The 18556-nt window shown below is 35.5% G+C and overlaps 1 protein-coding gene across 3 annotated transcripts in view; it reads left to right on the plus strand.

Moving 5' to 3' along the window:
* The window catches only part of LOC138715257 (zinc finger protein OZF-like), a 52225-nt gene that overhangs the window by 21425 nt on the left and 12244 nt on the right, over positions 1-18556 (plus strand). The window contains exons 4-5 of one of the 3 annotated variants that reach the window (XM_069848006.1): positions 12158-12237; positions 14084-16348. In XM_069848006.1, coding sequence (XP_069704107.1) covers positions 12158-12237; positions 14084-15020 — 1017 coding nt within the window. In that variant the 3' untranslated portion in view covers positions 15021-16348. Of the gene's footprint in view, positions 1-12157; positions 12238-14083; positions 16349-18556 lie in introns of those variants that run through there. The other 2 variants (XM_069847995.1, XM_069848013.1) reach the window with 2 other exon arrangements.

Below are 18556 nucleotides of genomic sequence, written 5' to 3' on the forward strand. Positions count from 1 at the left end.
ACTGTCGCAGAAGCTTATGTTCTGTTACTATAATAATTAGCGTTAATTGTAAATAATATTCATATAAATTCAATTTGTCATCTCGTTTTTCAATTCTAAATCAATTTCCAGGTTATATCAAAATTAGTTCATGTTATTCTCTAAATTATATCAAGGTCAATGACATTATTGTTCCTCGGAAAAAATCAATACTTCCGCGTCTGCGCACATCTCACAATTTACGAGCTATGCACAAGGTCACTTCCGATCTTCAGTCAGATGCGAATAAAATGAATACTTCTGAATAATTTCAAGTTAGAAATATGGGCGAGCATAAAAAGTCGTATGAGACTTGCCTATAATGGTAATTAAGACACTCATATGAAAATTATGATACTCGCTAGCGCTCGTTTCATAAACAAACATACTCGCGTCTTAATTACTATCATTATAGGCTCGTTGCATAATGTATTATTATACTTCAAATCATCTTCCACTGAAAATTCGTACAGGAAGATGAAAGAGACAATCTATTTTACAGTACCTTCTAATACAACTAATTAAAATACAGACAAAAAGGTACAGGAAAGAAAACAAAAGATCAGATAATTGAAATTGTATTCTTTGGGTATTTAGTGTATGTACTGGAAAAGTCTACAAGAATTACTTAGATAGTTGATATTATTATATTACCACAGTCCAGTGTATACAGTCACGAAGTTTGAGTTATGAGGGTGCTAGAAACAATAGACTGTGCCAGTACTATTTCGCATTGTGTGTAATGAGGCGATGTTAGCTATCCTAGTGGTTTCAACTATCTATGGATGCATATTTACTACGTATTGAGCTTCGTGACTGTATATACTAGACTGTGATATTACTATCTACTATACAATACTTTCAACAACAGTATTTTTACAAGGTCCATAAACATGATTGTTTAACATACACTACTTATACACGCACATATCACTTATATATCCACTTCTTTGCAAGTTTCTGGCTTTCATATTGTCTTCTCAACCAACAGTCTCTAACAGATAAGTGGAGAACTCTGGGAAACCTACCCATCACATAATTCTAATGTTCATCACCTATGACATTGGGAGCTGGTCTTGTTACTTCGTCCATAAAATGTAAGATGGTTTTGCATCCTATTATAATTATTTATTCGTCCCTAAGTTTCCAACATTCTTACTGAGCCATGGGGTTATAGATATAGAGACATCCAGTATTTTGGAGATACATGTCACCTGAATCACCAAAAATCCCATGGAAAAGGGTATGGGGAAACCTATCTGTTGTATCCATTACCAAGAGCTCTTCTACAGGACTGGATATAGAGTGTAATGCATAATAAATTGGAAATGAACATGATTTAAAGCATAGATAAGTAATATAGAACGAACTTCAACTCAGTGTATGAGTATACTTTCGAGAGGCTATTGAAGCTATGTTAAAGCTAAGCCAATGGTGGCAAAAATCGGTACTACACAGCCCGATCGGTATTACAGGTATCCATTATACAAACAATATTATTAATAGTATTTGTCATATTATTGTCGGACCATCGGATCTGTGCCCCTTCAGCACTATCGTCGTTCTTGGAAAAGTTAACGTCTGTACTCACTCCATTCCATCTGCTTTCCTCCCACCACATTAAACAGCAGGCCACGAACCTTGCCGAATAGGGATGTTGCCAAACTTCCGTCAGACGGTGTCATAAATAACTGGTCCTCCATGCTACAATATCATTTCTTTCAATCAAATACATCTTGTATTTCTATATTTTTTAAACCTAAATCCCATGTCTCGAATCACTTTCCGTAGCTTTTCTCTCCAATGTTGGAAATTATTGTTTCTCTCGCAACCTTCAGTAATTTCTTCAATATTGGAACTTCTTTCTGTACGGTATAAAATTCTTGTATTTTTCTTCTTAAAATACATCGGTTCATATCATCTACAAGAATTAAAGGTTCCCTTGGTCTGTTCTTCCCTGGTGATTCTAGCTTTTCATCTCCTGTACAGACTCCCTCTCTCCTGATTTTCTTTTTTTGGAGCTCAGACCTGCCTATATAAATTGCATAAAATGTTGTATTATTAGTATTAGTTAAGTAAGTAATTTTAATACGTAATCAGTTGAAATAAAATAAGCCTCACCTGTGATAACAGCTGCTATTTTCGTTGCCTGATTTATAGGAAAGAGATATTGACCTGTTTGTTTCTCTTCATCGCAAAATGTTATTACGTACTTGCTTAATAATATTTCTTTCGCCACTCCATGCTACAGTAGTCATGTTGAGTTGACAACACTGGACTGCAAGTGCAAATAAACTGTCCTGCAAGAAGGCCAAAATTGTGAGTAGTGGGGGACAGAAATGGAGAGAGATAGGATTGGGGGGAGAGAAATGAATTACCGAGGCTGAGAAGGAATTAGGATTCGGTTCGCATATCTTACAGAGGCACAGATCCGATGGTCCGACAATACTACCCAAAGGAACGTAATTGTTTATCAGTTTAAATGAAATGCTTAACTACTATATGCATACTACATATGGTTTTTTGGTTTAACATATAGATATGAATATAAGAGTTCAATATTAAACTGAAAACCATTGACAACACATACCTCTGCTACCCGATCTGTGTTCATCAAAGATTATGTGTTTAATATTCAAACGTATAACAGGTTTGTGAACATCTAATCACTGACTAAATAAATGTGACTAATACAGCTACCGGTACTTTGTTTCTGACTAGAATTGTAAATCGGCTATAAGAAAAGATGATTTTATAGTTCACTAGAAATATCATTGTTATAAAACGGACAAATCTTGCAAATAATGAGTATTAATAATATTATGTTTAAAATTGTTAGGTTGGCAACACTTATAACCAATTTCTTCCCATCATTCCCATCAGAACACAGCTACCACACTCTGACCCATTATGGCAAACTAAGGAACTAATATAAGGATACAACTTCCATAATAAAAGGTAAAGAATAATTTGACTTTGGTGACTGTACCATTTGTTAAAAGGATAGCCAGAAAACTGGAGGCTGAAAGCTAAAGGGTAGGCATATCCAACAAAATATTAGTTGTAAATTCCAATTTCATCTTTCAACTCCCTAACCTCAAGTTGTTGAACATATTTAGATGTCCCAATTCTTCTGACTTCTTATTTCGTTAGGATATTTGTCCTATTTCTGTTTCCTTATTTGTTACTTTGCTATGTTATGTCATTTGTTTTATTATATTTACAGAATAATGTGTTATTCATCTCATTCAATTAATATTTTTCATCGGCATATTATCTTGCCACAAAAATTCGTGCAATTCCTAAAAAGTTTCTGATGTTCAATTATTTTGGCATTCGACTTACCATAAAAACTGCAGATATAAGTATGAGATCTGATCAAACAGTTTCAAGAGAGTTTTAATATAAAAACAATGGAGATACTTACAGGATAACTAGTGCTTGTCTGCTTCAAAGTACTCTCCCCCTGATGTAATACAGGTCTGCCAACATTCCTGTCACATTTCAAAGCACTTTTGGAAGTCACTTTCCTGGAGACTTTTTAGTTCCTTGTCACATTCTCTTTAATGGTAGGAATGTCATCGAACCTATGCTCTTTGAGTTTCATTTTTAATCGGGGAAACAGGAAAAATTCTGTGGGAGCCAAATTTGGAAACAAAGGCTCAATCCTCACAACGAAAGTCACCAAATTCTCCTCGGCCCAAGAAAGTGAGGCAAGTGAAGTCAAACGTCAAAACAACGCTGATTGTTTTCTTTGACATTAGAGGTGTGGTACACTATGAATTTGTTCTCAATTAACTAATACTTCAACAAAGAAGTTTTAATACGTTTGCGCGAGAAAGTGCGAAGAAAGCATCCCACATTGTTTCAAAATCAGAGTTGGATCCTCCACCATGACAGTGCACTGGCCCAATGTCTTCTCCATCCAAGAACATCTGGCCCCCAAAAAAAATCTCTGCTTTATCCAATCCTCCCTATTCGCCAGATTTGGCTCTCGCAGACTTTGTCTTGTTTCCCCGACTAAAAATTAAATTCAAAGGGCGTAGGTTCGATGACATTTCTACCATTAAAGAGAATGCAACAAGGGAAGTAAACAGTCTACAGGGAAGTGACTTTCAAAGGTACTTTGAAATGTGGCAGGACGCTGGTAGACCTATATTACATAGGGGAGGACTATTTTAAAGCAGATAAGCACTAGTTATCTTGTAAGTATCTTCATTGTTTTTGTATTAAAACTGTCTTCAAACTTTTTGATCAGACTTCTTATGCTTACAATCTGTTGCCGCATAATAATTTGGGAAATTTCATTCGGACAGGAATTCATTCTGAACTCCCTTCCTTTCTTCATTATAGGTTGAAATCTGCAATATGAAAAGTTGTTGTTGTTTTCTAATGCCAGGTGTTTGACTATAAAGTTATTTGACCTCTTGCACTCCAATATTTTTCAAAGATATTATCATGGCCAGCCACTGAAGCACAGATTTTGAGGTGTTCCGAATCCATTTCTTGTTTGAGTTGCACAATGGGCAGTTAGGGGACTGATATATTCCAATTCTATGCAGGTGCTTGGCCAAACAATCATGGCCTGTTGCCAATCTAAATGCAGCTACAGACGATTTTCGTGGTAAATCGGGAATCAACTGTGGATTATGATGCAGAGAGTTCCATTTTTTCCCTTGAGCTTGTGTTATCAAATTTTGTTTGTTGAAGTCTAAGTATGTAGATTTAATAAATCTTTTCACAGAGTAATACGTAGATTTAGTAACAGGTCTGTAAGTAGCAGTGCTGCCCTTCTTTGCTAAAGCATCTGCATTCTCGTTTCCCAGGATTCTACAATGGGATGGTATCCATTGGAATACAATTCTTTTATTGAGTGATATTAATTGAGTGAGCATTTTAGTTATTTCTGCTGTTTGAGATGAAGGTGTGTTTACAGACTATTGCTAGAATAGCTGCATTGGAGTCTGACACTATAACTGCATTCTTAAATTTATTGATATGGCATAGAAGATTCCTGATACTTTCACTTATTGCAATGATTTCTCCATCAAAACTTGTTGTTCCATATCCAAGAGATCTATAAAGTGAGAAGAGACAGCACGTAACACCTGCACCGGCACCTTGTTCTCTGGAGATCAAGGATCCGTCGGTGTATAAATGAAGCCAGTTTTGTGGAGGGTACCTAATATTAATTGTCTCTAAAAACAATTATTTCATTATTTCAGTGTTTACTTCTGATTTCAGTATTTCTTTTGTTAAATTTGGATTATATTCTATATTTAATAGAGTTAGAGGGTTTGGTTTAATTTGTAAGTTTTCTTTTAAATTCGGGATATTGATTTTCTGTTTCAATTCTTGAACCATGGATATGAAACTTTTTTGAGTTGTCAATCTACAGAGAGGACTGTATGAATGCCAATTGTTTCCTGGTAATCTGATAAGTTTTTCATATTGAATCAGTGCTTTTTCTTCTATTGTCAGTTTGATGCTGTTAATATTAGTGAGGAATCTCATATAATCTATTGGAGGCAATAGGAAAAATATAGTATAGCAAAAAAAAAAAAAAAAAAAACTAACAAATTTACGATTTTCAGTATGATCGTTCTATTTCAGGATAATGATATACTTGCAGTTTGTCCTGGCAATGACAAAGATAAGACTCAAGATATATTCGAAAGAAACAATGTTGCTGCAGTGACAAGCCACTCGAACGAGGCATCTTGTGTGTGTAAGACTTCACGAAAAAAATATAAAATGGTAGTTCGTAAAGTGAAAAAGAGGAAGGCAGCCAACATTGTTAATTACAGTAATCCATATCTGAATGCCCGTGAAAGCATTCACTGCAATAAAGAAGATGAGTATGAATGTTTCGGAAAGTACATTGCTTCACAGTTACGGAAATTGCCTGCCATAAGTGCATTGCAGATGCAACAAACAATACAAAAGATGTTAATTGAAGAGAGAATTCATTGCCTTCAGGGTGTGACGTCTCCTTCCTCAGCTTCTGCGAGCAGTGCATCGAACTATAATGTGAATCCAATACACAAGCATCATGAACTTCCATTCAAACATGTCTGTCGGAAATACCATTGAGAAACTCTTCTTGATAATAACTGGTTAATGTGAAACTTGTTTGAGACCTTATAATAATATAATCATATAATATATTACTTCGAAACTGTGAAACAAAGTACACTAGTCTTATTTAGCCGGATTTGATGGGACCAAAGGTGATTCATTTAGTGGCGTGCCGTACATGGAAGGCAAGTGAAGCATTGCTTCTTCTGTTCATAGAGAAGAAAATTATTGCAGAAATTATATTTCAGTCGTGAGAACTATGAATTCTCTAATATTAAAATGTCACAAATTCTTTCTGTGAATGCCTGTCCTGGTCGAGGCAGATTTGTTAGATTAGATTAGACTGTGTTCTGTAAACCATTCACAGTAATGAAGCCATCGATGATTTTGCTTCTAAAGAGAGGAGAATTGCTTTTGTCTTCAAATATACATAGGTGAGTTGGCTGCTGTCAGTTTTGTAGATACTGTACATATAACAATTTGTATTATTGCTTCCGTCTCATAAAATTACACCACACGCCACTAGCTCATTTCTTTTTTTAAACGAAAATTCGGTTAAACCGGAAACATAGTTTAGTATACTAAATACTATAGTCCCGATGCTGTTCTTTCAGGCGTGACTCCGCCTCTTTGCTTACGTCTTAGAAAGTGAAGGCTCTATAAAGTCTAGGTAGGTAGTATCGTTCGCCATTTTTGTTCTTACGTTCTGAGCTACCATACGAGGAATCTATTTGCCACACCGTTAAACATTATCATGTCGTAGCTCCTATGATAATAAATCAAACGCATTGTAATTCAGCAAATAATTGAGCGGCAAATAACGTCTTTGTGTGCTTTCTGCGAACGCCAACGAAAGAGCTAAAATGGCGGGCGATTATATTAAGTATTTATCGAGCCTTAAGAAATGAATCAGCGAATCACAAGACGCACACGTTTAAATGTAGCCGATCTGCAACGCGAGTGGCTGCCGGAAATTAGAGCAATGGGACTATATATACACATTAAAAGAACAACTTTATTTTACTTGTAGCCCTATTCAAAGAGTCATTTAAAACCATTTTTGGACAGAAATCTTCTATCTGATTCCTATTCTTTTTCCAATCACAAACAGTTGATACACCAACTTCATAGTCAATAAAAATGTTTTTAGCTTACTCACCCTTGTCCATTCTATTTATAGCTTCCAGTTTCTTTTTTATGAGTTGTCACAAAAACATACTTTTTTTTTTCGCCATAATCACAGAAATAGTTTAAGTTGGTAGATTTCTACAATGCAACAACTGAATGGTTAAAGAACAAATCAGAATTGAAGGGCGTGAAAACAAGATATAAATCTCTCTCTCACACTGTTCCTAATTTAAATTTATTTTGAGTTTAATTTCAACAATGCACTAAATTTCACTGACTGAACTTTCCAAGCATTTTTCTAAATACAGTAATTCGTTCATAATTAATCAAATCTAGCATCTGAAAAATGCCAACATCAAAATTTTATTTATTGCGTCTTCGAGATTAGGTTAATTCGGAAATTCGTAAAATCGCGATTCGGTTAATCAGGACTCTAGTGTATTATGTTATTTTCTTATAGTTCTTGTATGTAAACTGTAAGAAATTAAAAAAAAAAAAAAATGTACATATGATGTATAGCACAATGTTCCCAGAAATCATCTTTTGTGTTTCAAACACACACAACTTAGGTTTAATGATCTTCATGTATATAACATTGGGTACGAATAGAATAGGTAGTACTGTACCTTACCTCACTAAACATTTATTAATTATTGATTTGCTTCTTATTGGATCATGCACTAGATGCCATCGCTCTGGATTTTTCTGTGGCTATTTCCTTCCCAAAATGTTTTGCTGCATTATGTATTGAAAATATTTCTCTTTGTAAACTATCTTCTGAAGTAACAGTGATTACTTGCATATCTAAAAAGTGGGGTGTTTAATTTTGTGGAATTCTTTGGATCAATGCCTGGTGAATGAACCTGGTTCCATATGTGTATCTTTTCGTTCATGTAAATATTAAATAGAATTGGTGATAAAGAACAACCATGTGTAACTTCATTGCTAATTATTATATTTTATCCATGACTAGTATCTAGGCAGGTCTTTCTTTCACCGTCCTTAGCAACCTATACAATGGCTTTATTCTCAGCAGTGAATTAAAACTTTGAATTACAATTTTTTTAATCACTCTCTCCATGACAACCGACCCATTAGCAACAATAAAATCCATTCATTCACTCATTTATAACTTCTTCACAAACGACACATTAGAAAGAAAAGGCGAACAATTTAATATTAAATTTAAATACCGTTAATTGATAAAATAATGTATAGAACATGAAAGAAAATACATTTTATGTGGTCGTGGAAATTATCACCCTCGGCTTCGTCTTGGGCACTAACTTTCCACATACATATACATACATACATACAAATGGCTTTTAAGGAACCCGAAGGTTCATTGCCGCCCTCACATAAGCCCGCCAGCGATCCCTATCCTGTGCAAGATTAATCCAGTCTCTATCATCATACCCCACCTCCCTCAAATCCATTTTAATATTATCCTCCCATCTACGTCTCGGCCTCCCTAAAGGTCTTTTTCCCTCCGGTCTCCCAACTAACACTCTATATGCATTTCTGGATTCGCCCATACGTGCTACATGCCCTGCCCATCTCAAACGTCTGGATTTAATGTTCCTAATTATGTCAGGTGAAGAATACAATGCGTGCAGTTCTGTGTTGTGTAACTTTCTCCATTCTCCTGTAGCTTCATCCCGCTTAGCCCCAAATATTTTCCTAAGCACCTTATTCTCAAACACCTTAACCTATGTTCCTCTCTCAGAGTGAGAGTCCAAGTTTCACAACCATACAGAAGAACCGGTAATAAAACTGTTTTATAAATTCTAACTTTCAGATTTTTGGACAGTAGACTGGATGATAAGAGCTTCTCAACCGAATAATAACACGCATTTCCCATATTTATTCTGCGTTTAATTTCCTCCCGAGTGTCATTTATATTTGTTACTGTTGCTCCAAGATATTTGAATTTTTCCACCTCTTCGAAGGATAAATCTCCAATTTTTATATTTCCATTTCGTACAATATTCTGGTCACGAGACATAATCATATACTTTGTCTTTTCGGGATTTACTTCCAAACCTATCGCTTTACTTGCTTCAAGTAAACTTTCCATGTTTTCCCTAATCGTTTGTGTATTTTCTCCTAACATATTCACGTCATCCGCATAGACAAGAAGCTGATGTAACCCGTTCAATTCGAAGTTCTGCCTGTTATCCTGAACTTTTCTAATGGCATATTCTAGAGCGGAGTTAAAAAGTAAAGGTGATAGGTCATCTCCCTGCTTTAGCCCGCAGTGGATTGGAAAAGCATCAGATAGAAACTGACCTATACGGACTCTGCTGTATGTTTCACTGAGACACATTTTAATTAATCGAACTAGTTTCTTGGGAATACCAAATTCAATAAGAATATCATATAATACTTCCCTCTTAACCGAGTCATATGCCTTCTTGAAATCTATGAATAACTGATGTACTGTACCCTTATATTCCCATTTTTTCTCCATTATCTGTCGAATACAAAAAATCTGATCAATAGTCGATCTATTACGCCGAAAACCGCACTGATGATCCCCAATAATTTCATCTACGTACGGAGTTAATCTTCTCAAAAGAATATTGGACAAAATTTTGTACGACGTCAACAAAAGAGATATTCCTCGAAAGTTGGTTTTGTCCCCCTTTTTAAAAATAGGTACAATTATGGACTCCTTCCATTGTTCTGGTACAATTTCCTTTTCCCAAATAGCAAGTACAAGTTTATAAATTTTGCTATATAATGCCCTTCCACCCTCTTGTATTAATTCTGCTGGAATGTGATCGATACCTGGAGACTTGTACTTTTTCAGATTTTCTATCGCAATTTCGACTTCTGAAAACGTGGGTTCGGGTATAAATGGATCAGCAGTTTGTATTTCAATTTCGTCCTGATCATTTCTATTTGGCCTATGTACATTTAGTAGTTGCGCAAAATAGTTTTTCTGTCTGTTTAGGAATGATGGAGAGTCTTCCACTCACACATAAAATATAATTTTATTTTCCTATTAATACTATTCCACCTGAAATATTATTTTTTATTTTAACTTTTATTTATAATAGCAACTGCCTTAAGGAACAAAGGTTATTCAGTATATGAAGAAGTACACGGCATATCCAGTGAGGGCAGTAATCGAAGAATCGACATAATTGCATTTAAACCTCCCTCTCTTGAAGGTTACATCATAGACCCCACTGTGAGATTCGAATCGCACGAACACCAGCCAGAAGAAGTACACGAGGAAAAAAGGAATATATATGAACCTTTCATCAGTTTTTATAAGGACAAATACCATCTGGATCCATCGTCATTACGGGACTAATGATAGGAGCCCGTGGGACCATACCCCGGTTCCTAGTCGACTTCTGTAAATCTTTTGGCCTGCATAAAAGTATTTTAAGAGATCTAACAATTGCAGCAGTCAAAGGCTCAATTGCTATTTTCAGGCGTCATACATATGGACCATGACTAATTGGCATTTCCTTGACGTTACTTCGTTTAATATGTGTTTCAGTATAATTCAAATTGTTATATTTCACTCTAACAACAATGTATCACTAAGCCTCAAGGCATTTACTCTATTGTATCATGGTACTCTTTGTCGATGGTAACCTTTAGTGGTTACAGGAAGAAGTTAAAAATAAAAAAAAAATAAATAAATAAAATGTATATTTTTTATTTTAGTTTGTTATTTAATGACGCTGTATCAACTACTAGGTTGTTGTCAATGAGATTGGTGACAGCGAGATGAGGCCGAGGATTCGCCTTATGGTTGAGAAAACCTCGGAAAAAACCCAACCAGGTAATCAGCCCAAGTGGGGATCGAACCCATGCCCAAGCACAACTCCAGATCGGCAAGCAAGTGCATTAGCCGACTGAGCTATGCCTATGACCTAGGGTATATTTTTGTATATTGTGGTAATACATCTGATATATTCTTATGCTCTAATATATCAAAAATAAATTATGAATAAGTTATTTAAATTTATTTCAGCATTTTTTTTATTTCTATTATTTCACTATTAACCTATTCTGACACCAAATTAATTTTAATGATAATTCATAGGTAGGCTAAACATAATATCAAATTGGAATGATAACCTATCACTTTTTAGTGTTTTGACATTTATGTACCATTCATAAAATCTCCTCACTGAATGGAGTGGCTCATTAACGGTAAAACACTGTAGTTGCATTCAGGAGGTTCCAGATTCAAATCTTGAAGTTGATCAATCTGAGCGTTGTTTTTAGTGGTCTCCTCAATCATAAAGTAACTAGGGATCTAGTTATTTAAAAGGTAGATACCGGATTGGTTCTCATATCCATACAGAAGTACAGAGAATGTTTAGCAAGATCTCAGTTTGTACATGGTGGGCATGTCTGCAGAATGACCGTTAGATGGCATTGGGATAAGCAGACTTGCCAATGGATACAGCAGTCGCATGTGTCAACAGTAGTATATCATGCCACTCAAAAGAGCAATGGACAATCGTGAATTGACCTTGCAATTAAAGAGAGAATTAATAAAACCTAAGATAAAAGTCCCCTCAGTGATTTATACAATTAAAATCTTGAAGGAAAATCTTTGTCGTCATAGCATTCAATCTACGAAATTTTATATCAACATTTGCTGGTAGCTCCGGAATTTCTGGGCTTATAATCTCAAGTGGTTTTTATAACACACAGGGGCTCCTGGCAATCCTTCTAATAAATATTAATACTAACATTAACTTCCATTTGAGTGAGCCAAGAATTACAATATTGACGAGTCTCGAACTTAGAGCATTATACCTTCCTCGTCTCTATTAATTTCTGATTCTCAGCTTTTGGCCTGCATCTGTTCTCTCATTTGCTAAATTTTCAGTGCCCGTATCACTATTTATGGCAGCTTTATTGCCTATTCTTCTGAATATCTTTCATTGTCTTTGTTTAGGAAGGGCTTTGCGATGTGGACGCCATGAAGGAGCAGCCAATGCCAGAAATAAAAGAGGATGAGTTTGACTTCACGGAGACGTAAGTATAGTGATTTGTGAGTTTTAATCTGTAAATTTTGCTTCAACTGAAGGCAAAAATAAAGTTCAACATCTTGTTTAACATAAATTGTACATAAACAGGGTGGCGAAAAGCTTTGGGAAGACACAAATATGAGAACAACAACAATTAAACCACATAAACATGTGTCCAAAATTGCATGGTGTAAAAAAAACTTACGTCAATTTAAACATCAGCGAGAAACGGTGTACTGATTATTTTGTTTGGAAACTTTTCCCTCAGGATCAGTAATTTTTTACATCTCCGAAGTAACCTTGAAGATTTTCTCATAGTCTGAAGGAACTGATGTGAAACATTTTCATCACCCTTAAAAATCGTTAGTCTCAGTCGAGTTTGAACCCATTATTCAGAGATCTAGTGATATACACCAGGTCACAAATGACGAATTGCCATTAAGTAATGAAAAAGAAAATTGTAATGTTCAGAGGTAACATGTCATCATATTTTTCTGCTAGTATGTGTAATTATTTCACTTTGCATTCCTACTCTGGTTATATATTTCACAATGTACTAGCGTAACAGTGGTGATGCATGTGTTGTTTGTAAATGTAAGCGCTCTTAAGTTGATGGCTGAAGAAGCGAATTATTATTATTATTATTATTATTATTATTATTATTATTATTATTATTATTATTATTATTATTAACATCCCGAAAAGACAAAGTATATGATTATGTCTCTGACGAGAATATTGTACGAAATGGAAATATAAAAATTGGAAATTTATCTTTTGAAGAGGTGGAAAAATTCAAATACCTGGGAGGAACAGTAACAAACATAAATTATATTCGGGAAGAAATTAAACACAGAATAAATATGGGAAATCCCTGTTATTATTCGGTTGAGAAGCTTTTATCATCCAGTCTGCTGTCAAAAAATCTGAAAGTTAGAATTTATAAAACAGTTATATTACCGGTTGTTCTTTATGGTTGTGAAACTTGGACTCTCACTTCGAGAGAGCAACATAGGTTAAGGGTGTTTGAGAATAAGGTTCTTAGGAAAATATTTGGGGCTAAGAGGGATGAAGTTACAGGAGAATGGAGAAAGTTACACAACACAGAACTGCACGCATTGTATTCTTCACCTGACATAATTAGGAACATTAAATCCAGACGTTTGAGATGGGCATTGCATGTAGCACATATGGGCGAATCCAGAAATGCATATGGAGTGTTAGTGGGGAGGCCGGAGGGAAAAAGACCTTTGGGGAGGTCGAGACGTAGATGGGAAGATAATATTAAAATTGATTTGAGGGAGGTGGGATATGATGATAGAGAATGGATTAATCTTGCTCAGGATAGGGACCAATGGCGGGCTTATGTAAGGGTGGCAATGAACCTCCGGTTTCCTTAACAGCCAGTAAGTAAGTATTGTAATAATAATAATAATAATTATTATTATTATTATTATTATTATTATTATTATTATTATTATTACTACTACTTTCTTGTTACTATTTCGCTTTTGAATCAATATAAATTTTCCTAAATGTTAATATACATATTGCTTTATTTACGAGCCTCATACGCTAGTGATCAGAGCTTCTGGTTACAGTTTATGAAGTCCCAGGTTCGTTTCCTGGTTGGAGCACAGGAAGAGAATTGTTCCTGTGTTCGACCATGGTCTGGAATTCAGGTTCAGTTTAGATTTAAGAGCTCTCCTGATGCCACACTATCAGACGTAGTCATTACACATAATCTTATCTCCCTTTACCCAAACAGCATCGAATTATAATATTCACTAGCACAGGAGGTTCACTTTGCTCCTCAGCGTTTGTAACCAGAGATATCTGCATTTATTTTATAGGTCTCTGCAGCCTCATATCCATGATGATGTGAGATTACAGGAAGCTGACGAATTAGTCAAACTCCAAAATGCGAAACAAGAGAGGCACACAGACTTAGAAGTGAAGTCTTTCAAATGCAACATTTGTGGCAAGAGTTTTAGACGTAACGGTTACCTTAAAAATCATACAAAAACTCATTTGGACGAGAAACTTTTCGAGTGTAACATCTGTGAGAAGATGGCAACTCTGTGTACACACAAATCAACATACACAGGTCAGAGATGTTTCAAGTGCAACATTTGTGCGAAAGGTTTTATGCGACGTAGTCATGTTCGAAGACACGAATTAATACACAAAAGTGAGAAACCATTTAGATGCGAGATTTGCCATAAAGATTTTGCATTTCGTGAATATCTGAAACGACACAGCGTAACACACACAAATGACAGACCTTTTAAGTGTAAGTTTTGTGACAAGAGTTTCGCACTACAGCGCAGTCTTAATGATCACTCAGTTCTTCACACAGGCGAGAAGCGTTACAAATGCAACTTCTGTGAGAAGAGTTTCGCCAAACGTCCGTACATAAAAGCTCACTTACGAACACATACAGACGAGAAACCTTTTCAGTGTCACGTTTGTCACAAGTCCTATGCATGTAAGCAGTATCTTAAAATACATGAATTTTCTCACGCACCAGACAAACGCTATAAGTGCTCCTCTTGTGATAAGAGTTTTATTGAAAAACGGACTCTTCGAGGTCACATGAAAACCCATTCAAGTGAGAAGCTTTACAAATGCGGTTATTGTGATAAAAGCTTCACAATACAAGCATATCTTCGAAGACATACAGAAATTCATACAACTGAGAAAAAATATAATTGCAGTTATTGTGATACAAATTTTGCACAAATGGATTATCTTCGGAGACACTTGAGAAGAATACACCTTCATCTGTAATATGCACATAATGTTTCCCATGACAAATATTTGATACTAGTAACTAACTTTTCTGCTTTGGGCTGATATCTGTGTGTAATTCATTTTCACTTTGTACATCTCATAATATGTGTTTTTCCTGGTGTGATTTATTTATTAGAATTTTGTTTCTAACCATTATGTTATTCGTTCTGATAAGATACACATCCATCCCGTGCCGTGGTGTCGCTGTCTAAGGCATCCCACCTAGGACTCGTGTTACGGAATGCGCGCTGGTTCGATTCCTCTTGGGGGAAGAAATGTTCTCATGAAATTTCGGCAGTGTATGGGGCCGATGCCCACCCAGCATCGTGATGCACTTGGGGAGCTATGATAGGTAGCGAAATCCGGTTGCGAATACCAGCTATAACGGCTGGGGGGATCATCGCGCTAACCACACGATACCTCCATTCTGGTTGGATAATCATCCACCTCTGCTTCGGCATGTGGGCGTGAGGCCAGCACCCAGCTGGTTGGTCTAGGCCCTTCACGGGCTGTAGTGCCACGGAAATAAAAAAAAAGATACACATCCTGGAATTCTGCCAACATGGAACTCTCGTCCACAATACTAGACACCATGCAATACGAGAACTTATTGCTTAAAGTCTTCCTTCTTTCTACGAGATTCAGCAAGAAGTCCACTGTCTTCCAAAAGATGGAAGTTCTCTGTGAATTGACATCATTGACATTGATGAGGAAATGACAGAGCAATTGTCAGATCCCACAATATGCTTTGAAACTGCAGTTCAACAACCTGTAGCAGTACCAGTACATAAAGAAAATAATATCATCTATGAGCCTACAATTGAATACTGTAGGGATTATTATCGCATACAAGATTGAAGTATTTGGACTATTGTTTGGAGCAAGGGGAACAATCCTAATATTCTCAGTTGAATGTTTTAAGTCTTTTGAAATTCCTTTAAAAACTTTGAAAATCATTACAGTAGATGTAATGAAATATTCTGTTCAGATTTTATGTTATCACCTGCATATCTAAATTACTTCATTTTGTATCTAATTATTAATAATTGTTATTAATATTATTCCCAAGGGTAGCTTCCTTTTGAAAATAATAATATGGGTAATACAATTTTTTTTATTTGTTGAGTATGCTGTCTCTTTTGGCAACCTTTACTGAAGGGCAGCTACCCTTGTGGGATTTATATTTATCAGGAAGGAATTTATAACAAGTTTGATGTTATATATTATAAGAGGACATAGAATACCTTAGCTACAGAAACATTCGAAAAATTATTACTTATAAAATATAATTTATTACAGCAACTATATATATAGACACAGAGAGAGGGAGGGGAAGAGAGAGAGGGATATATATATATATATATATATATATATATATATATATAGATTTTTAAGTAGCCATATGTGCTCTAATTTCAAAGCTCTCATATATATTTGTAGTCGGTAAATCTGTGCTTCAATGGATGACCATGACAATATCTTTGAAAAGTACTGGAGTGCAAGAGGTCAGATGATTTATTGTCAAACGCCTGGCATTAGAAAACAACAACATATTTGTAGTCGAGCACAATTTGTATAAATGTACTTTCTGCAACCTCTTTGAACACACGATCCAGTTCAAAGACCTAATTCCCTTAGATACTGACCTAATGATTGATCTGTGCATAGTCACATCAGCCAGAATCTGCATATGTCATCCATTGTTGCTGAAAATTTGATACGTTTTAATAATTAGATTTTAACAATAATTGCTTTTCAGAAATGTTACAAATATGTATGGCAATTATGGGTTGCGTTGAACTTACAGATTTCGTCTCCGCATATTACACCACCGTTTGCCCGCATTGCTGTGGAATCGCCATTTTTGCTTTTGCGATTGTTGCGCAAAGTAGTGACACAATCAACTTCAAACAAATTAAATACAAATTCTTTGAGTTTCTCTTTCTTTTAGTACCAGTCTCATTTCATAAATCCTAATACTTTGTTAGCAATGATTAATTGAAATCAGGAAGGTTTGAATGAAACACCGTGTAGGTGTCCCATTTTATCTCTGATGAAAGTAAATGTAATTCTTACATCAATATATTTTTTCTAGTGTGTTGGCTCTCCTAATCAATAATTTCTAGAGACCCGATATATTTATTTATACACAACTGATGTCAGATATTTCTTGGTACTTAGCTCTGATGTGGGAAGCAATGCATATCATGTTGAATCACAAGAGCCTTTCAGGACAAAATAATTTAAGTTTGGCATCTCTTGATAACCATTGTAATAGTAGCTTACACATTTAATACACTCGGCACATAATTCAGTATATGACTGCTTGCCTTCATTAAATATTATTAGATAAAGTCTGGAATATTTTAACTGTGTAGCAGGGGCGATTTCTCAGGGCATGCTATGCTTGCTGCGCAAGCCCAATATTTTCGTTGAATGTGTATTTCTCAAAATGGCGTTACGTACATTAAAATTTATTTTGATTTTTGGAATACTGTATAGGTGTAATACCATCCGCAAGTATTGCAACGCTTGCTCGTTTCTCAGAGCTACAGGAAAGACGTAGAAATGGCGAGAATATGATGCGTGCGCAAGTGCCTTCCTCCTTGCTCCATCCTAGGCGCACATGCTTCTGTTATGTGTTGTTTGAAGCTCTGGTCCGAGAGCTACACCAACGACTATTTAACGTTACACAGAGCAGTATTGACAGCGGGAATGTGCTGTGATTTGCGAGTGCAATGTAATTGTATGAGCGGAATGCATGTGTTAGCTGCTGCATGTATTATTAATTCTTAAACATTAATTTGAAGTATTGCAATGAGTTCGGAATTGTGTGTCATTGAAACCTTATTATTAAATCCATTTTCCCGAAGGACTATTCAAGAGAAGACAGACATTATAGAGAATATGTGCGCTCGTTCAGTGCAGCTCAATACAACAATGTGCATTGGTTGGCAGGGTCGAAAAAACTAAAGTGTTTTGTTAGCCATGTTTGTAATATTATATCGAACTTCTACATCTGATAAGCGAATATGATCCATGACTCATAATGATTCCATAATTATAAAATAAATTATTTATGTGGGTCTGATTATTTTTATTAATTATGAATTATTATATCCTCCCATCTTCCCCTATGAATAAAAGAGCAAGCCTAACTTTCGTGACTAGCATTCGCCCCTGCTGTGTAGTGTTGTAAACCATCCTTCCCCCAACACAATGTACACCACGGCTACTCAAATCTCATTTTTAGCTTACTGTGCATACAGGATGTAACAAAAAGGTATGTCAAAACTTTAGAGAAATATTTCTCACATGTAGAGGATCAAAATATGTCATATAAACATGGGTCCGGAAAGACTTTATTTCCCTGTTAGAACTCATTTTCTACAACTAGTTCTCCCCAGTTTACAAACAAGAGCTTGTAAATAAGAAATTGTTTACAAACAGCTTTTAATCTAGTAGTATTCACGTCTGATTAGTGGTAGTGGGGTCATGACGTAATTCTTAGGTTCATCACCAATGTTGATTTG

The sequence above is a fragment of the Periplaneta americana genome, chromosome 2 (assembly GCF_040183065.1).
Source record: "Periplaneta americana isolate PAMFEO1 chromosome 2, P.americana_PAMFEO1_priV1, whole genome shotgun sequence".
In the NCBI taxonomy this organism is placed as follows: Eukaryota; Metazoa; Arthropoda; class Insecta; order Blattodea; family Blattidae; genus Periplaneta; species Periplaneta americana.